The sequence below is a fragment of the Callospermophilus lateralis genome, chromosome 11 (genome assembly GCF_048772815.1).
Source record: "Callospermophilus lateralis isolate mCalLat2 chromosome 11, mCalLat2.hap1, whole genome shotgun sequence".
Taxonomy (NCBI): domain Eukaryota; kingdom Metazoa; phylum Chordata; class Mammalia; order Rodentia; family Sciuridae; genus Callospermophilus; species Callospermophilus lateralis.
The window spans coordinates 36,471,162-36,497,065 of NC_135315.1; the positions used below are offsets into that span (position 1 = coordinate 36,471,162).

The 25,904-nt window shown below is 46.9% G+C and overlaps 1 protein-coding gene across 6 annotated transcripts in view; it reads right to left on the reverse strand.

The window, feature by feature from the left end:
• Hnf1b (HNF1 homeobox B) overlaps window positions 1-25,904 on the reverse strand; it is a 51,268-nt gene that overhangs the window by 17,390 nt on the left and 7,974 nt on the right. For 3 of the 6 annotated variants that reach the window (XM_076870365.1, XM_076870364.1, XM_076870363.1), the window contains exons 3-5: window positions 23,514-23,700; window positions 21,849-22,084; window positions 3,063-3,223 (exon numbers count right to left, since the gene is read on the reverse strand). In XM_076870365.1, coding sequence (XP_076726480.1) covers window positions 3,063-3,223; window positions 21,849-22,084; window positions 23,514-23,700 — 584 coding nt within the window. Of the gene's footprint in view, window positions 1-3,062; window positions 3,224-21,848; window positions 22,085-23,513; window positions 23,779-25,904 lie in introns of all 6 variants that reach the window. The other 3 variants (XM_076870362.1, XM_076870361.1, XM_076870360.1) reach the window with 1 other exon arrangement.

Below are 25,904 nucleotides of genomic sequence, written 5' to 3' on the forward strand. Positions count from 1 at the left end.
ATGTCACCTGATAAGTAAGAGAGGAAGCCAGAATTTAAACCTAGTTTTGCTGGAGTTTGAATCCTTTCCACTCACTATTGTTTGGGTAACCTTGGTTAAGTTACTTCTTACTCTAAAAGGTGACTACTACTTTTCATTTGCTCAAAGACTGAGAGAAGCCAGAGAACTGCCAAGGATATCATGGTGACTCTAACATGACAATTCGGAGAGCTGAGTTATATAATGTTGCCATTGACAGTCCTTTCCCTGAGCCAATTTCTTCACATGCCTACCACCTATGTGGGTGGTATTATTACCCCTATATTGTAGACAAGGAAATTGAGGTTTAGAGAAGTTAAGAAATGTGCCCAAGTGGGTAGAATGGGGTTGAAAGCAGATAATCTGCCTCTCAGGCCTGACCTTTTCAACCTTGGGCCATATTGCCTGATACTGTGAAAGTATCCAGTATGTGCTTTTTTTTTTTTTTTTTTTAAGTTCAACATACACAGATTTCAACCCTAAACCTGGCCAGCTTTTTGTCAGTGCATATCATTTTGGTAAGAAGGTGTTGGGGGCCAACAATGCAAAAGAAAGCTCAAATAGATCGCATTATTTCTAAAACCAATCTCTGGGGGCAGATTTGAAAGGCGTGTCCTATTGAAAGTTAGCACACAGAAACTGTCATTCCTAGAACAGAGCTGTAAGCAATCTTTGCACCAACCCTATGACGTAGGCCCTTTTATCCCACATTTAACAGATGAAGAAACTGAGGTTAAGCACTTTTCCACCCTTCTGCTGGTACATGAGAGACAAGACTTGGACATGTGGGTCCCCTTACCTGTGTTCCTTTTAAACCATATTCTTTTTTTTTTTTTAGAAATTTTTTTTTTTTAATATTTATTTTTTAGTTTTCGGCGGACACAACATCTTTGTTTGTATGTGGTGCTGAGGATCGAACCCGGGCCGCACGCATGCCAGGCGAGCGCGCTACCACTTGAGCCACATCCCCTCTTGCTTTGGTGGGCCAAGATCTGTGATGGACTTGTTATATATTAACAGGGAACAGGTTCTTGATTTGGGGTGTCCAGTGATAGTGACATAGCATAAGAGCCAGAGTGCTGGAGACAGGGGAAAATCTGGTCCCTGCCAACAAGCTTCCAGATGTTTGCTAACAGTGTGGAGCGCTATCTTGGTCAATCATCAATCCAATAATACACTGCCCAGTGGGGCACATGGAACAGAAAGGGAAGAAAAAGTGTCTGCCGGCTGCATTTGGAGCAGCCTGGACCTGGGCGAGGTAGCTGGCCTCTTAGAAGAGTGAAGAGTGGGAGAGCTCCCAGGGAAACCCCAAGGACTTTTAAGCTGTGAGAGCCGAGACTTGGTTTTTCTTTTCTTTTGGTGGTGCTGGGGATTGGTGGAGCCCCACGCTTCTCACCACCAAGCAAGCGCTATACCCCAGAACTGCATCCCCAGCCTGGGCCTTGGAAGAGTTTATCCACTGAAAAGTGAAGACCTCTTCCTTTTTCTAGGGAAGCCTGGGTAATGCTTAACTCTAATTTGTTTGGGTCTTGACGTGACTCTTGAGAAATCATAAAGACTTTCCCGTGTCTCTCATGAGGTGGCCAACACAAATTGTTCTTCAGGAAGAAGGATCTTTCTTAAGGGATCGGGGAAGGGCAAGAGGGCTGCAAAATGCCTCCCACTTGGGTGTCCTTTCCTTTTTTGGTTTGCAAGGATCCCATCCCCTCCCCACTGCCCTTCACCAGGGAGACCAGCTCAGGTCCCCTGAAACTGGAGTTGGCTGGGCCAGCTCTCCCCCAGAAACTACACTTTGTTTTTCCTCCAGGGAGCTGGGACTTGATCACCTGTGACTCACTATTCCTGTGTTGCCTACACAGCACCCACGTCAAGGTCTAAAATGGCATCTGCTCCCTGTTGCCCTCTCCCCGTTCAGGCCCCCACTGGCCTCCAGGTCAGATGTCTTGCGGGAATGTGTGCAGCTCCACCTCCCCCGGGGAAGTCAGGAACCTGCAGCTCCTCCCTCCCCGAAACACAGAGCATGACCCAAAGAATAGAGTTTTCCACTTCCTACCCTCACTAGTGTCGAAATACCTCTGTTGTCTCACAAGTCGCTCTCCCCTGCCCTGTGTTGCCACAGGATTAGAACCTTGAAAAATTCAAATTATCCATTCCTTTACCAAGTAGGCTGGTTGAACTTACATCTGGGTGTGGGGCTCTGGGTCTAGTTTTAGAAAATTTCATTTAATGAGAATAACATCAACCTTAACATTAACAGAAACACTGCCACTTATTAAATCTAGACTGTGTTGAATGCTGTTGCTAAATATTGCACGTGTTGTTATGCTCCCCACCAACAACCCTATTGCTATCGCCCCCATTTTATAGATGAGGAAAAGAGACTGAAGGTATAATTCAGTTAACCTCCCCAAGGCTACGCCACTATTAAGCGCTGGAACTAAATACAGGTAATTGTAACTTCAAAGTCCGCCTTTCTTGCTCCAAGTGACCGCCCCACCCCACCTGCCATTTTGTGCTTCCATCTTCATGGACACGACATGTGTGTCCTTCAGAATCTCAGTTCCAGAAACTTCTTCCATCTCCTGCTATTCACTAAATCCTGACTTGCTAATGATTCTTCTCACCAGTACCAAGGAGGTTGGTAAAGAGAGGGCTTGTTTCAAAGTGAGGTGCTTTCTGGGTTAAAACACTGGCGTTGGAGGCCTTGGAGGGGAGGGATGAATGAACATTTTATCAACACAAATGTCATTGGCAGCCCCAAAACAAACAGCGTCCCACCCGGCTTGCTCCTTTATGAGGCATTCAATCAATAAAATGAGAGCAGAGCTCTGTCAGATTTATTGGCTAGGTTCAAACCGAACACCTCTTCTACCGCCAAAGGCTAGGTCACCAGCTCTACCTTTCCGTTCCAGCTCTGGACAGCCCCCATTTTCCCCTGTGGGGTTACAATGGTTCATTGTTTGAGGCAGGCCTTGTGAGAAGTTGTGTTTGTTTTGCCTCTTATCTTATCAGCTCCAGAGCTACAATGGCCCAGGTGTACTCACCATTTTACCATCAGGTGAGAGGAGATTGTGGCTGGGGTCCAGGCTGGCTGGGGAGACTTGCTGTAAAACTGACTGGCTGGTCACCATGGCACTGTTGCCATGGTGACTGATTGTTGAAGAGGAAGTGACCTCATTGCTTCCCTGCTGGCTGTAGCGTACTCCTGCAAAACAACAACAGACCCAATAGGAAACATTAGTGTCACCAGGGGCCCCAGAATACTGGCTCAGCTCCCCTTATTTTCCGGGGTGGATGACAAGAAGTCAAAGTTGCCTTCTCCTCCTCTGTACACACACACACACACACACACATACACATACACACACACACCTACCAGTTGTCTTTGGAACAAGAACAGCATGCTTCTACTTTAATTCTAGAATGTAAGCTCCATGAGAATAGGATGTATACCCAGAGTCTTGCTACTTGGTAGCCATCTGTAAACTTCTGCTGAATGAATCAAAGACTGAATGAGTCCTGCTTGTTATTGCTTTAGCATAGTTTTTTGGTTTTTTTTGTTTGTTTGTTTGTTTGTTTTTTGTTTTGTTTGGATTTAGAGGCTGAGATCAGCCTTCTCATCCTGGCTGGAGTATTTCTTCTATTCTTCAATATACCTTCAAGAAATGCTTTCCTGGTGTCTCTTGGCTATATGGGATTGCAAAGTATGAGTAGACCATTTGACAAAGGAGAGGCACTTGTCCAGTGACCTCTATAGGAGCCACAGCTCAGGCATTGGTCTCTGTCTACCACTTTTTGGCTGAGCCCTAGAGACCAGGGGACACAGGAAGAGCAGGGCATGGATGGGGTTATAATTAGTCGTCTTTGGCCCTGGATCCCACATTCCTTTGATGGGTCCCCTTTGTCTGACTTCCAGGCCCCAGGGAAAGGTGTGTCTGCAGAGGTGAGGCAGGCAACACACATGGGCAGGAGGTGAACGCTTAGGAAACCACGGGAGAGTCAAGCGTATCTAACCCTCACTACTCTGACCCTCCTTAGGAATCAAAAAGGAGGTTTGCTCTCAGGAAAGGGCAAGTGCTGGACAGAGACCAGGCAACTGAAGGAAGCTGAAGGGCAAAGAACCCGGGGCCAGTTTGCAGAAGCAAGTCCTGCTTGAAGTCTCCATAAAATAGCCAAGGACAAGGTTGGGGGTCCTTGAGGGCATCTCTCCTCCAATGTCTCCCTCCCAGACAATGTACTTTGTATTTTGTTTTTGATTTGACGAAAAGGTTTGGGACGGAGGGGGGGGTCCTGTCTTGCAAGGGAGGGAGACCAAATGCTTTAGGCTTGGAATCATTTGAAGAAGTGGGCCAACTCTTGGGCCATCCTTTTCCTTGCCCAGTGTTCCAAGATGAACCATCCCTATATACAAATTCTGTGGCTGTTGACCCTGCCCTGCCTCTTGTCCCAAGCAGAGTCCCACCTTCCAGGGGAGGCTACTGAGTCCCCTCTGGCAAGCTGTCATAGCCAGTAGCCTTGAATTCACTAATCTAAAACTTAAGAAGAGACTCAAGCCAGTTTTCCCTGGATCCTCCTAAGGATATGACCTAAGGCTAGTTTGACCTAGAGTTTAAGAGGACTAGGGGAAACAAAAACAAAAACAAATGCTAGAGCATGTTCTAACCTTCCAGAGCAACTTGTTTGACTAGGAAGTGGCTTGATGCTTTGCTCTGCAGGCTTTTCCTATTGTTTTTTTCCCCCCTCATCTTTCAATTCAAAGGCCGCTATGGGGGTGAGTTTGGCACTAGAATGGCTTCTGGTCCAGGGCACTACACTTTTTCCCCCCTAAGAACAGGAGCCCTGAAGTTAAAAGGAGGAAAGGCTTCTATCCTCATCAACAGACCCTGCCTAGTCCTGTCTGTCTTCCTCTGTACCTGTCTGCAGTCCTCTAAGGATTCACCACCCTCGACTCCATCCCATTGGATTAAATTGGGTCCTTTTTCTCCACTCACATTGGTCACCCAGTTACCGGCAGGATTTGCCAACAGTTCAAAGAGTCATAGATAGAAAAAGAAAGAAATGTGAACCTCGTGAACACTGAAGATTTCCAACCCATAAAAAGACAGATTTTCTGGCAAGAAGGGTCAGTGGGAAGACTGTAGGTTCTGGAACTAGACCAACTCAGGTTCAAATCTTGCCTTTGCTCTTAATCACACATCTGTGTGATCATAGGAATATTGCTTTCCCTCTCCGTGTCTTAGCTTCCTTTCCTAAAATGAAGAGAATACTGCCTTAACAGAACTATTAAAATTAATTTTTTTAGATGTTGATGGACCTATGTTTTCTTTATTTATTTTATATGTGGTGCTGAGAATCGAACCCAGTGCCTCTCATAGACTAGGCAAGTGCTCTACCACTGAGCCACAACCCGCCCCCCCCCCCCCCAATGAACAGGGATATTTTGGGATTAGAGATAACATTTCTACAGCTCCTAGCTTAATCTCCAATTCATGGTAACTGGGGGTGGGGATGCTGGGGGAAGGGAGCTGGTATCAGGATGGACCTGACATTTGTCCTAAGAATCTAGAATTCTAGACAACATGGGGGCAGATTCTAAGTAGTGAATGCAACTGTCTCCCCCAGGGATCGTGCTTAGGCAGAATCACTGATGTCCTGCCCTGGAAGCAACTTGGGAGGAGGCCTGGCCTCTGCCCTGTTGTTCTTTTCTCTCAGAGGAACTGGAATTCACTGTGTTTCTCTCCTGACTCCCTGGCCAGCTATTTACCTCCCCAAGATGCTCTGCTCCCGAGAGAATGGTGATAACGCTGGGAGTCAGGTGTGCGTTCACCTCCCAGCCTGTCCCCGTCATCGATTTGGTCTCAAGTCAAACAGTCTCTGGATTTAGCCTATTTAATTTGGCTGAAGGAAAATGGCCAGTCCTCTGATGATCAAATATGGGTCAGAGTGAGGCTTCTCCCCTGCCACCATCTACACAATTATTTATTTAAAAATAATTAACCAAGGATATCTAGAGGAAACAAAAGCCTTCTTTAGAAGGGAGCATGGCAGGAGAGAGTCCAGAGCCATTTGTTAAGAGTCCAGGCAGCTCGGCCAAGGCTGCTTCAGTCTACATACTTTTTCTTCCCCAGTGGAATTTTGTTACACAAGCTACACAACCTGGGAGCAGCTCTGGGAGACTGATGTGCCTCTGAACCGTCCTTTGAAAATTTCTGGCTCAGGGCTAGAGTCTTGGCTGGGAATTAGGGGGGTCCCTGTTGGGATCACAGCTTTGTCACTTGTTCTGTGGGTGAGCTCCAGCTTCCTCACCAACAAGCCAGGGGAATGCCCACTGCAGGAAGGGGGCCACTGTCACTGCAGTAGTGGGAGATAGGTGGTGGGGGGAGTAGAGGAGCTGCTCCTCAACTCCAGATCTACCTGTATCCTTTTCTGCTGATGCTCCTCTTACAGGGATTTGGACCTCACTGGACCCTGAAAGTGCTGCTGCACCCAGCCAGTCATCTTTTTTAGTAGGGTGATGTAATAGAAATAGGTGCTCTTGTTAGAGGAAGGAGAAGCCAAGTAAAATTTCACAAATTCAGAAGAACCCTTGAAATGAGAATAAAAGTGGAGTGCACAGTGGAGCCAGGTGACCTGGGTTTAAATCCTGGCTCCATCATGTAATAGCTGTGTGACCTTGGGAAGGTTATTAAGCCTCCCTGAACTTCAGTTTTGTTACTGTCAACAACATCCACCCATGAGATCAACTGGGAAGAAGACAGAATTAATGAATGTGAAAGCATGCAGGCCATACTTGGCATATAATTGTTGCTGAAAACACAACAGATCCTCCTACTTTCAGGTTGTCTTTAAGACACTTTTTGGAAAGCTAGGGTCACAAAAGCTTACCCAGTGCCTGTCACGCAGGCACTGTGCTAAGAAGGGGAATGCCTCTTCCCTTCACCACGGCAAGCTCTGAAATTGAAGATATGACAGGGCTCTGGACCAGCCTCGACTTGCCAAAAATGCCAGGTAATCAGCCACAGAGCACCCGAAGGAAAAATGACCATGCCAGAGGGTGGCCTACAACCTCTATTCCCTCACTCAAGCCTCTAATTGCCCATGTCTCCAATGAACCACAGTAAGTGTGTCCAGAAGGAAAAGGCATCCTGGGTGGAGTACAGAGACTTTCCTGAGGCCCTGCTGAGGTCATCCACTTTCCCCTATTCCTGGGCCTCAGCTCCATGGGGGTTGAGTGGTTGCTAAATTCCTAATAGCAAAGGGGACAGACCCAATAAGACTGACCAGAAGTGTCAAAAGCACAGACCAAGCCTATGGTTCCAAAGAGCCAGCTTTCCCTGCATTGCCCTCCTGGGTCAGTACACATCTCCAGGATGCCCTTTACCCCATTATGGCCTGGGATTTCTTTCTGAAACAAAACCACACCAAGTCGCTGCTCTGCTTAGAAATCTAAAACTGGTGAAATCGGGACTTCACAACTTGTCTTACGTGCATCATCTCTTGCCACATCCCATACAGCCAAGAGAGGTCACCAGCCCCGCTTCAAATAGCCCTGCCTGCCCTGCCTCTGTGCTTTGCTTACACTCTTTGCTCTGCCTGAAAAGCTCTTCCCTTATCCACGTCTCATCCCAGAGAGGACTGTCGGCTCTCTGGGAAGCCCTTCTTGATTGGTCCTGGTGATTGTCTGCTCCATCCTTTGTATTTACTTGTGCAGGCGATTCGTCCCCTAGGACTGTGTTATCCTGAACCCTGATGTGTTTACTCCCCTCTCCTTAAAGGAGGAGAATGGCTTTTACTCCTTACCACATCCTCAGCCTCACACAGCACCTGCACTGTGATTATCTACTGAATGAAGGAATGAGACCCCAGCTACTCTGAGAACCCAGGTCCCAGAATAAAGGGCATTGCTTCTAGCAGGAGAAAATATGATCAGTTCTAATGTAGCAATTGTATTAAAAGTGTGAATCTGTTTCAATCCATTGCTGTTTTAGGGAATACTTTGAGAGTCACGTGAAATTCTTACAAAAAACACCAAGTGAATTCAGAAATTTGCATCCAGATGAATGGGGCCATGCAGGACTAAACCAAATCCACCTTTGTGTGCATGCATGTGCAAACACACACACGCACACACACATCCTGAACATCTGCCAGCCATCTCAGTCACTCTGTTGCCACAAGCTACATTCATGACCATCAAGAGTAACAACATGGGGCCAGGGATATAGCTCAGTTGGTAGAGTGCTTGCCTCACATGCACAAGGCCCCGGATTCAATCCCCAGCACCCTCCCCACCCCTAAAAAAAAAGGTAACAATGTTCTTCTGATTTCAGACATCCCTCTGTCTCTGACACCCATTTCCTTAAGCAAACGTCAGGAGTTTTTCAAGCTCAAGTACATATTTATGACTGCATAGCATTTATGTACTTCTTAACTATCAAGTGTAAAACTCTGCTAAAGTTTTTATTGGATTCTTATCTTTTTAAAATATGTCACTGATAAGGTTTTCAAGAATTGTGCCTTTAAACTTGATTTTCCCAACAGTGCTGTGGTTTTCCTTAGCAAAGCATGGTGATTTTTAGGTTATATAGAACCGACTGTGCAAATGTATTCAAAGACAGACACAACTGTCTTACAGGAGGACCCCAGGGAGCAGATGCTCAGAGGGTGACATTAACCATAGAAACCTGTGCTTCAGGGTTTATAACTGTAGCTCATAGAGCCCTAGATATATGATTCTCTAAGATCTTGGAAAAATGGTTGCAATCTCTATTCCACAATTCCAGAGATCAATAAGACACCTCTTTTTTTTTTTAATATTTATTTTTTAGTTCTCGGCGGACACATCTTTGTCTGTATGTGGTGCTGAGGATCGAACCCGGGCTGCACGCATGCCAGGCGAGCGCACTACCGCTTGAGCCACATCCCCAGCCCAACAAGACACCTCTTGATACTTTAAATCAGCTCTCTCTCTCTCAAAGATATGATGATTCTGGGTCAGCCAATCTGTAAAATGGGCCTACAGATTTCCTCTCCTCAGATGCTAGAATGATGAATAATATCAGAGAAGCTCTAGATTCTGCTGAGAGACAAAATGTTAGGCGAATCAAAGAGCAACATCAGCCAGGATCTCACATCCAGAATTGTTCTTTTATAAGAAGAGAGGAGGAAGTACGGACTCTCTTGCAATGTGGGGGCTCAGATTGTCCTCAAGTGGTCCTTGGCACTGAAGCCTGGGGGTTACCTTCACTGAAGTCTGCCAGCTGCACCCAGAACCTGGTGGGATGCCTTTCCCCCTTGACATTTCAAGCCAACCTCCCATCCCTGATAATGCAGGAATGTTCCTCTGGCTGGTGGACCTCTGCCAACAAGTGAGCGTCCCCGCCACCAACAGAGTAAACATTACTCAACTGGCCAGGGCTCTGTCACACACATTCTTCCCCTGTGTTCCTAACCTCATGCAGAGTGTGGCCCAGCCCCATTGGGTCTGGAAACTGGGAATTTAAACTCAGGCAGGAGGGAGCATGTGAAGGAGAAACTCTCCCAAAAGGAAATGTCCATGTCCATAAATTATGGGCAGACAGCTGTCTTTCCCACGAAACCACAACTTTGTGTAGCGGGGGGCGGGGGTTAGGCTAGTCTTGATGGCCTTTTACTGTGTCCTGATAACTCTAACCTCCCCCTACTCCAAGCACGAGTTGCTTCTCTTGGGGGCAGAGGAAGAAAGACAAATGATCCAGTCTGGTGAACTTGTGAGACACTCATCTGAGGTTAGAAGAATGTGAACAAATTCCCTGGCTTGAAACCCAGGAACCCTAGAAATGAAGGCTTTCAAATGAATCCGCATTGCTGCCTCGGTTTCCTCCTTTGTAACAGCACTTTTTGCCAATTCTTAATAATATTTCCTTCTAAGGAAAAAGATTAATGTTTGCAAAGAGTTTAGGAGATTAAAAATCTGAGAGCCTAGGAGGAAAAAAAGCTGGTGCGAGATGAAAGCAATTTAAACACTGGGCTAGTTTCCATTCCAGATCCTAAGGTGGCTTAGGTAGGAGCCCAGTTCATAAGAGAAGAAACACAGACAGACCTGTGGGGACGGTAAACATTCTTGACTCAAGGAGTAAAAAGTTGAGTGACACTTCAGGGAAGCCCACAAACTGGTTTTCTTATAAAAAATCAAAGCAAATGTAACCAAGAAAAAAAAAATCTTCCATTAAAAGCATCTTGGCTGAGATCAGGAGCTAGAAGTGCCCCGTGCACCTGAAAACATTGCACAGGGAGGAGGCAGAAGAACAACAGAAACAGTGTCTTCCCACTGGGTCTACCTGAGGTGCCCCGCCTCGTCCTTGCCACATTTGGCAGGCAAACATCAGGCAGCTTGCAATGATCACTTCAGCCTGGAGATGGCTGCTCCAGGCCCTTGAGAATTTGAGCAGTCTTCACCCTTGTGAATATTTCCCACTGTCTGCTTCTCAATGTGTCACGGATGACCACTTGGCAGAATGAACTGCTGAGGCTCAGAGAGGACAAGGTCATTTCCACTGCTTTTTCTCAGGGGACACTCAGCAAGTCTGTTATTTTGAACTTGACACTTTCCCCTCTTCCCCATAAGCCCCACATCAGCTTTAGATAAGTGGAGCCACCCATGATGACCCACTCATAGTTTGAACTGATTTTAAAGATTTGTTCCTTGGCTGCACCCTTCAGGGGAATGTAGGCCCCATGAGGGCAGGATCTTGTCTGTTTTCTCCTTAGCACCTTGCCCAGCCTGTGCCAGGCACTCAAATATGTATTAAATGAACAAATTAGGAATGAATGACTTATGCTTCAACTCTGATGGAGGGCTCCCACCTCCCTCAACTTGGAGTGGTGGAGAAGCTACAGTGGTATACATCTGTCCTCTAAATCTCCTGGGTTTTCTGTGGTAAGAAGAGGCAAATATTCTTTTTGAGGAGGAAAAATGGGAGAAAGAAAGGAGAGATTCAAATACAATCAAAATTGGAGAAATAGACTGCCAGTTTTGAGTGATTTCATGTCTGAAGGCACCAGGCAGGTCCATCAAGGGTGAGTGTGATGTGTTCTGTTAGAACCCATTCTGGGGGTCCATTGGGTTGATTTCAGAAGTAAGGAGTAAAGTCATCTAATGGGGATTTATTATGGCAACATAAGTAACTTAAATGCCTTTTTTCTGCAAAAAAACTGGGGCAAAATTAAGAAGGGTTAACCATGGGTGGTGTTAGATGTAAAGACTGTGGGGACAGACAGTGACCTGCTGCAGTCTGGCTCCTGGGGTCTGGTCTTTTCTGAGGCTGCCATTGCAGGCAGAGATAATATGGCTGCAACAAAGGCCCCTAGGCTTGGCTGTTGAGGAGAATGGTGATGCTCCTAGTGGGAGTGGGCAATGGGAGAAAGGCTATAAAGCCATCAGCAGACTGAGCCACTGGGTGTCCATACAAAGTAAGGTCCTATAAACAGACATCTGTATTGTGACTGAAGGGCTAATAAAATTGCCTTAGAAAAGAGAGATTTTCCACTGCAACCCATTCAGAAGCAATATCCTACTGGGAGGTGATACCCAGAGAGAAGGTCTTTTGAGGCCTGGCAAGTTTCAGAGATGTCTCATTATGTGGGTTTGCCTGGCCAGACCCCAGCCTCTTCATCACCATCACCATCAGCATCATCATCAGCATCATCATCATGATAGATAGCCACTGATCACCCAGCAGGCTTGTGGATGCTGGCCCCAAGGAGCACCAGGTGTTGGGTGCAGAGACCTTGGAAGGTGGATAACGACTAGCTTCTCTTCAGCTGGGAGAACAGAAGCACCAGTCAAGTGCTCAGGGAGCACCCTCAGAGAACTGATGTCTGCCCAGAGCCAGGCACTGTGGCTTCTGTCTCTCCAGATGTTTTGGATTTGCGTCTAGAACTCAGTTCACTCAGTGGAAACTCAGAAAGAGTAGTTCTCGGTCTCTTCTTGCCCTGGGGCTACTGGTAACAGATTATAAAAGGAACTTAACTGGGAGAACATTAAACTAACTAGTAGAATGAAACTAAATGGATTGACTAAACTAGCAAACTAGACTAGAGGAAATTAAGCTTCTGGAACATTAGGGAGAAAGTCATATTATATTCTTTGAAAACTTCCTGGTAGCATAAATGGTGATATTATTTTGTGAACTGTATACTTTAGGTAAACAGTGTTAACAGAGGTGGAGCTAGCTGACACTGTTTTTCGAAAAGGGAAGAGATGCTTTAAATAAGACACAGAGATGTTATATCAAACACACTGAATTTTATGCTCAGTTTAAAACTGAACACTAAACTTGCAAAATAGGGCATTTATGCATCATGCTTTTGGACAGAAAGCTCTCTGACAGATACCTTCATTCCACAAATATGTGGAGCATCTGCTATGTGCCAGGCCTGGCTGAAGAAATCCAGCTTTGGCTTTGATGTCAGTATAACCCACAATTCTCCCACCCAGAAAGCACACAGTGAGGTAGGTGTTTACAAACTCCAGGGACCTTCTTCATGGTAAGAATAGGATTATTTGTTTTTGGTTTTCTTTGGCAGGTAGGGATGCAAACCCTATAATTCACCTGGCAGTAGGATTCTAGACAGCAAAGAGGATGGGCTGTTCATTTCTATTTCCATCTATAAAACACCTAGAGATAAATGAAGCACTAACTTGGTGTCCAGTATGTAAACTGATATCACACAAAAAGGAGATGCTGTTTAGAGGGCTTCCACCCTTGCTGAACAAGGACTTGCTTGGATTTCACTATCAACCCAGTTCAGCAGGTGTTGACCTTGTGGGAGACAGGGCCAAAAAGCATGAGCACGCAGGCTGCCACTCAGGGGCCCTGAAAGCGTTAACCTCCAGCAGTTATAGATGTCTCATTTATACCCAGTATAAATCTGTTTATTGTGACTGGCCCCACCCGATCTGCTGGTGCTTGTAAAGCTCTAATGATCCCTAATAAAGGTGGAAGGCTTCTAACAGCACACAGTTCCTGAACTGGGGACAGAATGAGAGAGTGAGGGAGAGAAGGAGGAGGGAGGCAGATGATGAGCTCAATTCTAAAGTACCACAATGGCAAACCTCCCCCTGCACTTCATGCATCAGAGCTGTGGGCCCCAAGTCTGGAAGCTACACACAATCTCCAAAATAACCCGTCAGAGAGGAAAGGTCCTCATGCAACACCTTCATTTGCCAGAATCCTCAAGAAGTCAGAGGATTTGCCCAAGGTCACCCCTGCTCATTAGTGGCTCTGGTCTCCTGAATCCTCATTCAGGGCTTTTGATTCCAGCTGCCTCTCCTCTCCCACTTGAGCAAGGCACTATGAGGGTTATTGTCAACTCCTTCCAGAACTTTCCTGCTGTCTCTAGACTAGTAATCCTGGCTGTGGGTCCAACTCTCAAGACATTTGTTGCAACTTCCTATGCTGAAACAACCAGTTCTGATCCTAAAGTAGGTGGGTGGAACTTTTAAAGAGTTCCCTGGATGACCTTTATGTGGTCTGGGAGAGACTTGAGAATCACAGATCTTGACAATACTTGGTTTTCATGGTTTCTGATATCTCAAATGACAAAGCACATGGGAAGGAAAATCTTTCCAGAGTGAAACTGCAAAACCACATCCTTGCCAAGAACCCAGTGCTATCCACAGCCCCTCCCTGCTCTCAACACCCCAAAGGTTCCTGAGTCAGCCGTACTGCTCACCAAGGGCATCCAACCTTCCTTGTCAGGCACTGTGCTTGGCTCTAGGTGTGTTTTATCATATTTAAGCCTTACAACAGCCCTTAGAAGATAGGTGTCATGATTCCTATTTCCTAGACAAAGAAACTGAGGCTCAAAAATGCTAAAGAACTTGTTCAAGATGACACTGTCAGATAATGAGAGAAGCACAATTCAAGCCAAGTCTATTTTGAATGCTACACCTGACTTCCTGGATGCACATGCTCAGTCTGATCTTGAAAGAGGCAACCTGTGAGCAGCTCATCCCAGGACATGCAGACATCCCAGGTCACTAAATGCTAAAGACCATGTCCATCGTGTTCCCCCAACATGCAGAGTATGACTCCTGAGAGGACTCAGCTCTTGACCTCCCAAAAGTGTTAGAAAGGTGGCAGCCTCCCTTGCTGATTGGCTGCTTGGTGGCTGAAGTCACACAAGTGTGCTATTGCTGAGGCTGTTGAGTCAGTGCAGAGAGTAAGGCAAAGCATGCTATGGGGTGAGGCAAGTGGCTTCCAGAACATCAGCCCTCAGGAGCTTCTGAGGTTTCCTGGGCTCATTGCAGGTCTGTATTCACCTCCTCTTCTTACAGCTCCTTTGCCTGAAGTTTGAGGGAACTTCCCTTCTAAGAACAAAGAGCACTAAGCTCTTCAGAGGTGGCCTCCACCAGGAAAGAACCACACCCCCTCTAATTGGCAGGTTCCCAGGGCTAATTACTAACAAGCAATATACACAAGTGGGGTACTCACACTTCTATCCATTCACAGAGGAAAATTCCCTATTAGGTATAGGAAATTCATGGTCATCTTATGAACCTTGACCTCCTGTTCCATGTTCGTGAGCCCTCACCCCCAATGCCAATTCATGACCCTTTCTAACTTCCTCTTACTCTGTCTTATATTTGTACTAAAGGCCTCATGACCCTGGATACACCTTATGGTATCACAGAGCAGTTCTCTCAGGAGGAATGGGAAATTGCCAAGGTGCTACAAAGCTAGGCACAGTCTGTTGCAAACACCAAGATGAGTATCTAGTTGGAAATACTAAAGTTCTGTAAAAATCCAGATTGAAAACTAGGGATGCAGCTCTGTGTGAGGTGCTGGCCTGCTATGTTCAAGGCTGTGGCTTCAATCCTCAGCATCATCAAAAAACAAACAAACAAAACAAAACAAAACAAATAGGATTGAATGAAATCTTGAAGAGAGATGGGGAAAGGGAAAAACCCCAAAGAACAAAACAGAACATGAGCCTCAGCAAGAAATGATAACAGCTATCATCTATGATGGTCTGCTATGTCTGGGGTAATTTACATATACATATACACATACTTCATCCTATTAATCCTTTCATCATGTGCCCAAGTAGGTATTCCCACTTTATACATCAATAAACTGAGGCACAGAGATTTTGGAGACTTGTCCAGAGTCACACAGAAGTGGCCAAAGTAAGGTTGGATTTCCGATTTTGCCATGCCTACTGTATTTTTTAAGAGTCTTTCCCCCAGAATATCTTCAGTGCATATTAAATGTCAGAGTTGGTGATCATTTGGCAATGGTAGACTGGGAGACAAAGGGAGCTTAGTTGTTAATTGCCTACCTCCAAGATACTCACTACTCAAAGTGTGGACCCTGGAACACCCTCTTCAACAGCACCAAGATGCAGAAACTCAGACCTCACCCAATACCTACAGAATCAAAATCTGCATTTGAACACATGCCCAGTTGATAAGCAATGCATTGTAACACTGTGGGTTAAACTTGACTGCACATTGGGCTCACCTGGAAAATTTCAACAACTACTGATATCTAGTCCTACTCCCAGAGACTCTGATTTCACAGGGCTGCGTTGCAACCTAGGTACTGGGACTTTTAGAATGTCCCCAAGTGGTTCTAAAGATTGTCAAAGTGTATGAACCATTGTCCCAAAGTGGGCATGTGCTGGGGGAGGAGGGTGTCAGCAAACTGTAGTCTGCTGGTCAAAGCAGCCTGTTTTTATATAATGCATAAGCTAAGAATGGTTTTTCCATTTTTAAATGGATGAAAAAAAATCAAAAGAAGAATATATCATGATAGTTGAAAACTACATGCAATTAAAATTTCAGCTCCACAAAGTTGTACTAGAAGACAGCCACACTCATTTGTTTACATATAGTCTGTGGCTGCTTTTGTGCCACAAAGTCAGTTGAGTGGCTGTGACAGAGATAGCATGGCTTGAAAAGTCTAAAATATTTACTTTCTGGCTCTTTCCAAAGAAGTTTGCTGATCCCTATTCTAGAGTACTTGTGAATAGCCAGGATAATTACCAGGATAGAGAGCTTCACTGGACTTTATTTTATTTGGGGGGATATGTTTTATATGTAACTATATATTTACACACACAAATGCATGTGTGTACATTATGTACACATTTATATACATATATGTACCCATACACATATTCCCTCTCCTTCCTCATTTGTGTTTTTACTTCCCTTTGAAAAGTGAGTGGAGGCAAAAGGCCAGATCTTGTGCCTTCCCATTAAGCAGGTGGCTTCAAAGGTTTGCACAGATCTCTGCCTCTCTCTGCACCTCTAGTGCTTAATTCTCTCTAAGTTCCTGTCACTTCCCATCACACCTTTTACAAACAGGTCCTAAGAGCACTTCTGCCATAAGCTGCAGGCTGGTGCTCTGTGCTTGCAGGAAGTTTCCTTCCTCCTCAGAGCAGACTGGGGTTGGTGAGAAGTCCTTGAATCCTCTAAGGATCCTTCAGGGGGATTAGACATGGCCAGTGGGGTTGCCTTTGGTGATAGGAGTCCAGTATCTGCCGGCTTCTGTAAAGAGGTCAGAGCTCCACCAGCCCGGCAGCCTGGCTTCTTTGTATGCAGACCAGGGATAGTCCCCTATCAGGGGAGGCTGACAGCAGAATACATTGAAGGCTGGGCCTCTTAATCTCATTAATATCCCGATTGTCTTCTCCAATCTAGTGGGAGCCAATGGGGTGGCACCCGCAAGATAAAATGACCTTGGAATTCAAGAGATAAAATGGCAATCAGATAAAGTCCTTTAGCCGGAAAACACCGAAGCCATGTCCACCATGGAACCCCAAGTCAATATGAAAGTGTCTCCTACAGCAGCATGACCCATGACAGGATGTGTCCCTCTTCCAAACTGAAATAATCTGCAACTTAGGGACAATGGGTCTCATTTACTCTGAGAACCTTTGCTGCTGAATGAATATTTTTACAACTACCCTCATAAACTCCCTCCCCTTGTCTGCTGTCCAGGGAGGGGGCGGAGCTCCCAGAGGTGAGCTGAGGTGCCTGCACTGTCTCAGAGGCCCCATTAAGTTGTTAAGGCATTTAGTGCCCCAGACAGGCCCGAATGCAAGGGCAGTTCAAATCTCTACACATGTGAGGATGAGCTGTGGAAGAGGGGGCTTCAATTTCTTCCTACAGAATCCCCCAGGGGCAACAGTTGGGGAGGAAATAGTAAACTAGCCAGACTGGGGATCCGTACCATCTCTTTGGCCATATTCTCCCACAGCTCCTGTCATTCAAAGCAAAGAGAGATGGGCGGCGTATAACAGCTCAACACCTGCCTTTACCACTTACCAACTCTCTGAACTTGGGGAATTACACCCTAATCATCTTCTTCCCTTGAGTGCGAAATAGGGATACCAGTGCAGATGGTCTCTGCCCTGCAAGGCTGTGTAAAGCTTAAATAAGATGATGCATGTAGGTGCTCAGCCAGGGCCTGGTACCCAGGAAGCACTCAATCAACACTAGCTGATGGAATTCTTTACCATCTTGCCACTGGGTACTTTTGAGGTTTCCCTGGGTCTTGTATATTTCTGTGTCAGAGAGAACAACAGCATCCTCACAGGCAACCTAGCCCAGAGTCAGGGTTGTCTAAGACCCAAGGTCAGATTCCTGAAGGTCACTTGAGAGGAGGTATGAAGGAGGACGAGGGGAGGCAGGCACTGTTTTGCAAGTTCTGATTTCAAGTCAGGGAAGTCAAGTTGGTTGGGCTGGGAATGGGACAAATAGAGGTCAAAGGGAGGGAGAAGCAGCTGCAGAAACACCGTCTCCTCTTAGGGAAAGAGGCTGAGGTTCAGGATACCTCAGAGCTACCCTGGAGAGGTCCTGTCTTTTCCCTGTGCCTCATTTTCTTTCCAGGAGAATGGGCCCCCACCTCTCTACCCAAAGGTGAGGATAGGATGTATGGGTGAGTGAAGGATGATGATTTGTCCCACCCTTGTCTCCTTGAGGCAGTGGCCAGGTGACTTATCTGGGGACTGGAGCGAAATGTACAGTGAGCAAGGACACCCCAGATCATGCAGCAGATATTGCGGTTTGGGCCAAGGCTAGCCCAGCCTCCATCCCACTCCAACTTCCTCCTCCTCCTCCTCCTTCTCCTCAAGCCAATCAATACCAGCACCAGTCTCCAACCAGTCCTTTTTCTTGCCGCCGCCCTGCCCTCTGACCTTTTGGGGGCCTTTCCCTTGATTCAGCTCCAGAATGGAGGTAGAGGCCATCACTCCGAGTCTGCTCAATGGCCTCAGAATAGGCTGTCATGGGGCCTATAACCAGGGACAGCTCCTGCTGGCGAGAGCTGGGATGAGGGGGGAGCAGATAAAGGCCTTCCAGGCTCAAGATAAATGGCTGCCTGCAGCCTGCTACAGTAACTTCAGGCCCCCAAGAAGAGTAGACAAAGGGTGCCCCTGTGACACTCCCTGGAAAGATGAAGGCCCATCAGCGGCAGCCAGGCTGGTTCAAAGCCCCAACTTAATTGTCAATTAAGCATGCATAAGGGAGACAAAGCCATGACAACCCCTGGCTGCATGCTGGTGTGCGATTGTAAAGCCGAGGAGGGCCAACGCTGAAAACAGCTGATTCTGCTGACAATGTGTTTGTAGGGCACCTTGTAACCAATCAGCCGCTGACAGAGGCAAAGTGCTCCTCCTGCCACCCCTATTGTGCCGGACATTCCAGGACCAGGGTCACACTGTGGTCATCTTGGGCAAGTGGGCCACAAGGCAGTAAGCGTGGATGGGAGAGAAGGGCTCAGTAAGGGAAAGGATGCTCTGCCTCCCTAGGGGAAAGGTTTGTCTCCCGGCTCAGGTGCTGGTGTTTGCAGAGGAGACAGGGGGACTTAGAGGTTGCTAACACTGACTCTGGGTATTGGTCTTGCCTCAGGATCACAGAGTTCTTTTGGTATTCTGCATTCAGTTTTATGTTTTGGGCTTAGTTAGAGATCACACCTTAGCTGTGGGCACCGCCAAAGCCTTCTCTGAGCACTGGGCTCCAACCTGCTGTCCACCTACCCTGGGTCTATTACCCAGGAGCCCCATCGAAGCTCATGTGCCATCCCGGCAGCCTGAGATGGGGACACAGTGCTCTGATCCTGCACCATAAGCACTAGCATGGCAGATGCCTCTGCTTCAGTTCAGGGGCAGGATATATCTCATATATCTCATTATTAGAAATAATGTCCCAGCGTGTGAAAGTAAAAAACAAAACCAAACAAAAAACATAGTGTTCTGCTGCCTGGCATTCTTTCTTCGACTGCTTATTTAACCTTCTAGGAGTGATGATAAAAATTGTGCGGTCTTTTGGGGAAGGTGGCGTTCACACACTTGAAAACATTTAATCCTCATGCGGACTGTGAGGTACTATTTCTCTATTTTAAAGAGAGGAAACTCAGAGAAGTTACGTGAATTAGCCACATTTATAACCTGAGATTCAAAATTATACCTAGAGAATCCAGTCCCTGGACTGGGGAAAATGACTCCTGTGATAAGCCCCTAATTATGGCAGAGGGGAAGCAGCCATTGAAAATAGGAACAAAGTCCCAAAAATGTTGCTCCAGAAATAGCTGGAGGCTAGGTATGGTTGCACAAGCCTATAATCCCAGCGGCTTGGGAGGTTGAGGCAGGAGGACTGTGAGTTCAAAGCCAGGCTCAGCAAAAGCAAGGTGCTAAGCAACTCAGTGAGACCTTGTCTCGAAATAAAATACAAAATAGGGCTGGGGAGGTGGCTCAGTGGTTGAGTGCCCCTGAATTCAATCCATGGTACCCAAAAGAAAGGAAAATAAAATAAATAGCAGTAGGATTTTTCCCCCCCCTAGAATGAACCAGGAAGCCACCAAAGATAACACTGATCCCCAGCTGGTTGTGGGGATGCCATGCTGGTGTGATATCTTTCCTATGAACAAGTTCTGAGAGGGCAGGGCTGTGAGTTCCTGGCACTGTTGTGGGGACATGGTGTTAGCACGTGTGTGTTAAAGGGAAAGTATAGCATGAGGATCCGCAGACCTGAGATCCAGTCCTTGTTTGCTCTCATTGCTTGGTGGCTTGTCAAATCACTACCTCTTTCTGGGCCTCGGTTTCTCTCTTTTAAGTCCCTCTTGTTTCTATCATTCCTTGATTTATATAAAAGGTCCAGACTTCTGGGACATTCCAGAGAATCAGATTCCCATCCATGGGGTATCCAGGCTGTGTTTCCTGTGCACCTCCATCCCCCCATTCTGTTTCCAGTACCTGCTCCCTGTCCCTCCAGCCCTAGTTCTCCTTATCTCTCCTCAGGATACAGAAAGCCTAAGCTAACGACCCTATGGTGACCCCAGCACAACCCCAGCTTGTCAAAAAGCTGCTGGCCTTTGTTTGGCTTGCAGGCTCCCTGACTTTGGTGTGGAGATCACAGGTCCCAGCACAATGGCCATTGTCTTCTCAACAATGCTCCTCGCCCCAGCCACGCCCCCTGCAGCTCCCAGGCAGCCCTGTGGATCACCACAGTGGGCAAGTACTCCCATCCCTCTCCATGCAGGCCACACGCCATCTACCTGCCCTTTGAACCCTGCTTTAACCTGCCTTAAAGAGGCTAAGTTTCTTTGCCATGAGCCTGGCATTTTCCTGAGGGCTTCCCTGCCTCTCAAGAATAACCCAACTTTCTTCTGTATACCTGAGCCCTTCCTTTCTGTGGAAGCAGGAGCCAGAGAAACTCCAGATGAGGCTCCTATTTCACACTGGGAACTATCAGCTTCCCAGAGACCACTGAAGAGTCCATGCTATGGGTGTGGCACGCTCAGAACAAACGTTTGCATACTGCATATACCGCCCAGGGGGTGACTCTGAACCTGTCCCAGTGACATGGTCACCCCAACACTTGAGTCAGATCTCAGTTCTTAGGCTTTTCCCATCAGAAGGGCAACTAGCAAGCAAGAGAAGGAACAGGTTTCAGAACCACCTGAGTACAATCGGTTGCTGGCTTCCCTTCACAAGTCTTCACCAAGAGTAGGAAGCTATGCCACACTTGGTCAACACGTGTACCAAACAGACCCAAATAAGCACATCAGTTCTGGGAAGCCAGCTTTCCTGGAAGAATTAAAGTGCAGAAGGGCTGGACCCCCAGCTTGTGTCCAAGATAGCACTCACAGTATAGGGGTGCTTACCATACATAGTGAGGCTGTAAGGTTCCACTCTGACAAACCCAAACCCCACAGCAAGGACATCCTAATCCAGGCCTGGGCCTGGTACACAGTAGGAAGTCTGTTGGTTTTGGCCAACTCATCACTGAACAGATTTCAAGTGACTGACTCTGCCCTAACCATGACAGAGATTAAAAGCCCATAAGCAGATGTTGCCACTAAGAGATCCTTCCCTAAAGGCCACTGGGCTTCTCCTGCAGGAGCTAGAGAGAGTTCTAGCGTAGAGCATGACTGTGGATGGCAGAGGGTATCTAGGATGCCATTCTCTGTCACAGGGATTGGTGATGCACATCTGCAAATCCTCTGCCTGCAGCTTGGACCTGATACCAACAATGCAGCCTTTGGGGGGCAGAATCTGACCAGCTGAGTCAGCGGCCACACAGGGAGAAGAACAGGAATGGCGAATCGAGCAAAGGACTCCCTGAAGACCAAGCTATCCCTTACACCCAAAGCTTGAGTAAGGATTTGGAAGAAATCCAATCAGAGCCACATACCCTTTTCACAAGAATATTCTGGCAATGGGAGTCCAAAGGCCATCCTCAAATTTTACTTCTTGGGAAAAAATCTTGAACCAGATAAGACCAGTGGGGAGGACCAGGATGGTGAGGTCCGGTGCAGTGAGGCCCAAACCCTGCTTACCTGGCAGCTTGTTTGGAGGAGACGTGCTGGGCTGGTGGTGGGGGGAGCTGTGCGTGAGCAGGGGGTTCAGGCTGTGTGTCTGGTTGGAGCTATAGGCATCCATGGCCAACTTCTGCCGGAATGCCTCCTCCTTCCTACGGTTTGCAAACCAGTTGTAGACACGGACCTCAGTGACCAAGTTGGAGCCCAGGCCATGGGCTTTAGAGGGGGAGACGCCTCGCTGCAAACATTCTGCCCTGGAATGGACAGAGTGGGGATGGTGAGAATGGCAGTGGGTGGGAGGAAGGAGGGTTCCTAGTGTTAGCCAGACATACAACTGTAGGAGTCTTGGTTAGCAGTGTGTAGAGGTAGATGGCTGAATGGGGAGCTGGGAAAACCCTGTCCTGAAAAAAGGCCGATCCATGTAGTTATCTGATAGGATGATTGGGGGAGGCCTTAGCACACACAGAGTAGTAGGCTGTGCTGCCCCGGAAGGCAGGGGCTTGGATCTCTGGTGTGGCTCCTAATGAGAAGAGAGCTAGTTCAGGGAGGGGGCCATATAAGGTTTCCTGACACCTCCTTGTTCTGCCACTCTGACACAAAAGGCAAAGTCCCTTGGTGGCTCTGACTAAGTCTCTTCATAGAACTATGAGAGAACTTCTGGGCTTTTAGGGTTTGGACACCCCAAAAGTGTCAGGAAAGTCAGATTCCTTATTCATACCCAAGAACTTCCTGCAGAGGGAAGATTGGGTGGGATATAAAGGAGGGCAGCTGAAGATGGCCAGTCTCTAGTTTTATTAGTGATGATTAAACCCCAAACCCAGGTGTGAGTAATATTTTTATATACCACTAGATGATGGGGGAATTCTCAGCAGCACACCAGAGGGACCTGTGGCATGCACAGGTCCATTTCTCTGCCTCCCTGCTTCAAAGCCTGGGCTTCCTGGCCTCATTCTACCATTGCCAAAGCCAACCCAGCCCAGGGACAAAGAAAGGGCCCACAGGCTCTGGCCAGAGTCAAGAGAAGGTTTTTTAGAAAGTCAGTACTGGAGCCAGGGCGACTAGGGCAGGGATGAAACAAAAAGATATTCCAAGGATTTCCAAAAGTTCTTTCTTAAAAATACACATAGTTATTAAGACACAAAAAAAGAACTCTATTAGAGTCAATGTGGGCAGAGTGGAAAGAACACGTCCGAACAATTCTTAGGCTCCGGTCAAGTTTCCTTTTGGACCAATGGGTATACAACAATTGGTAGAGGCCAGAGTCAGAATCTGTGGCTCAGATATAGTTTTGCCCTGGCCTGTAAAAAGGTCAAAGAAACAATTTTTTTTTCACTTCACTGGCTGGCATCATATTTTATACCAGAATTCTCCAGAGTATCTTCTAGAATAAGAATTGATGGGAGTGTTGGACAGTATTCCATAGAAGAAAGATGCCACGGTTAACAACCAACAACACTCTGAGGGTTTCTTGGCTGGAGGATTTCTCAGAGCTATTCATATATTAACATATGCTGTGACTCTCTAAGTATCCAGATGATGTTTCTCAAACTTATTTCTCAATACATTGAAATGGGGGTTCTGGAACTCCCGCTTAGCCACACTTCTCTGGACCATCAGGGTCTCAATATCCCGGGACTGAGGGGATGGATCTTGGGTCCACAGGTGGGCTTCTGGTGGGGTTACCTGTTGCACTCCTCCACTAAGGCCTCCCTCTCTTCCTTGCTGGGGTTCTTTTGCCGGTCGTAGGCCTGGTACAAGATTTGCTGGGACGCGGGCCCCCATTTGAACCGGTTGCGTCGCATCTTCTTGTTGGTGGGCTCAGAGCAGGCGTCGTCGGACTGCCCAGGCCCCTGGCTCTGTTGACTGAACTCTGGAAAGAGAAACAGCAGCTGATCCTGACTGCTTTTGTCTGTCATATTTCCAGAGCTCTGGACTGTCTGGTTGAACTCTGAAAAGAGAAAGGAGTAGATTTGATAGGGGCGGTAGCCTTCACCCAGCAGACAGACAGACGGACGGACGGACAGACTGACGGACAAAGACCCCATAATTCCTCTCCCTTCTACTTTGCAAACTGCTGTGACTCCACGTGGGGCTCCTGAGGGGAGGCCTCGAGCCAGGCCGCTCACTGCCCACCTCAGTTGCTCCAGCAAAGCCACTCGGTTCCTTCATTCCCTGAAGGAGCTCAAACGTAGCCGGCCATTGTTTTGAGATTAATTTTTTTCCTTTGGTTCCCTGGCCCTCCGACAGGAAGCAACACTCTGCATCCTGAACTCTTGTATATGGATGGCAAGGGGTTGAACCCAGCCCAGTCTCAGGCCCAGGGGGAAACTGCTCAAAGGTGCAATTTACACTGACATAACACATTCAGAGACTGCAGATAGCTCTCCCCACCTTTCCTGTCTCCTCACATATTTTAGGCATTTGCATTCTATAAGTTCTTGGAAAAATACCAAGCCCAAAACCTTTTAAATGATGCTTTGAAATAAACATTCCTGGAGCTTTGTATTAAGAAGAGAAGATGCACTTTAGATTTCAAGTGTAATTTCAAAAGCAAAGGTATGTGTGTGAATGTATGTGTACATATGGGTGCCAGGGGTCAGTTTAAGACAAACCAAGATGGAAAAGTCTTACAGATTTGCTAATAAATCTAAAAAATGGCAAGTGCAGAGACTGAAATACAGGACCTTTCTAGGAATGAGGTTCAACAAGTTGGAGAAAGATATACACAGATGGAATGGTGTTCCCTGTCTGCTTCCAGGGCCCAGGCATACATATTTTTGTTGAGTGAATGAAAAAGATGGCAATTTGGTTCAGATTATGAAATTTTATATTCACTTTATGACAGCTTCAATAAGATTCAATATCTACTTTATTAAAAAGGTTTATGATGTCCTCTTCCTCGCTCCTACATGAAGCAGAGTTCATCAGGGGTAATTGATTCCTTTTTACAGATGAATAGACATTGAGGCCAAGCACTCTGTTGAGCAAGGACATATAATAAATTCATTTTCTAGCTCCTGATCCCCATGTTCTGGACCTTGCTGTTTTTCTTTCTCAATTCCGAGTAATTCCTGCAGGTCTCAGAGCATTGGTGGCCACAACCTCCAAAGCCCTATGGTAATGACTCAATGTACCATCATTTCTTTTTTCAGTACTGGAGAATGAACCTAGAGGCCTTCTGCCACTGAACTACACCCTCAGCCCTTTTTAAATTTTGAGACAGGATCTCACTAGGTTGTGCTGACCAGCCTTGAACTTATATGGTCCTTCTGTCTCACTCTCCTGAGTCGCTGGGATTACAGGCTTGTGATACCACACCTGGCTGTGCCATCATTTTAAAATGTTCTCTTTCCTGTTCCTCTGGACAACTAGACCCCAAATCCTTAAGGTTCAAAGGTCACTACTTCATAGCTGAACCCCCTCTACTGGGAGGACCCCCTTCCCAGTGTGGTCCTTCAGTCCACTTTCCTCCAGCAGTTGTGAACTCATTGCCTAAGAATCCATTTCCATCCCAGGGAAACAGTGGACTTCTAACCAACCTGGACCCAGTATCCCAGCTGCAGGTGGGTGGGCCTTGGCTTAAGCAGTAGCCAGATCATGAACTCTCCCCCTGGCAGATGGACTGAACTATCACTGGTGCCTTTGATTTGGGGCTCACCCACTTTTGGATGATTCTCAGGCCATCTTAGGATGGTTTTCTCTGGTGCCCAACGATGCCTTTAGAGATCTAAAATAGTCTCTGGTAAATTTAGAAGGAAGAAGTCACTGACTCCTTGTGATAATGTGGTATGCCAGATGAGTTGCTTAACTTCCTGGTCACTCAGCCTCCCCACTTATGGAATGGGACTGGGCTGAAAGCCAAAGGGGCACTAAACAGTCTTTAAGAACATTAACCCCTGGTCAGGACAACAACGATGACCCAAATTCCTTTGGTGGTCGTACTTTCCAAAGTGCTTTCACGCTGCTTGTGTTATTTGGTCTTCACGGCGCTCTCTGTGTGCAATTGCCTAAGGGATGATCAAAAAGGGAAAAGAGAAGTTGCCTGCACAAGACCAGGGTGTCTGCTCCATATTT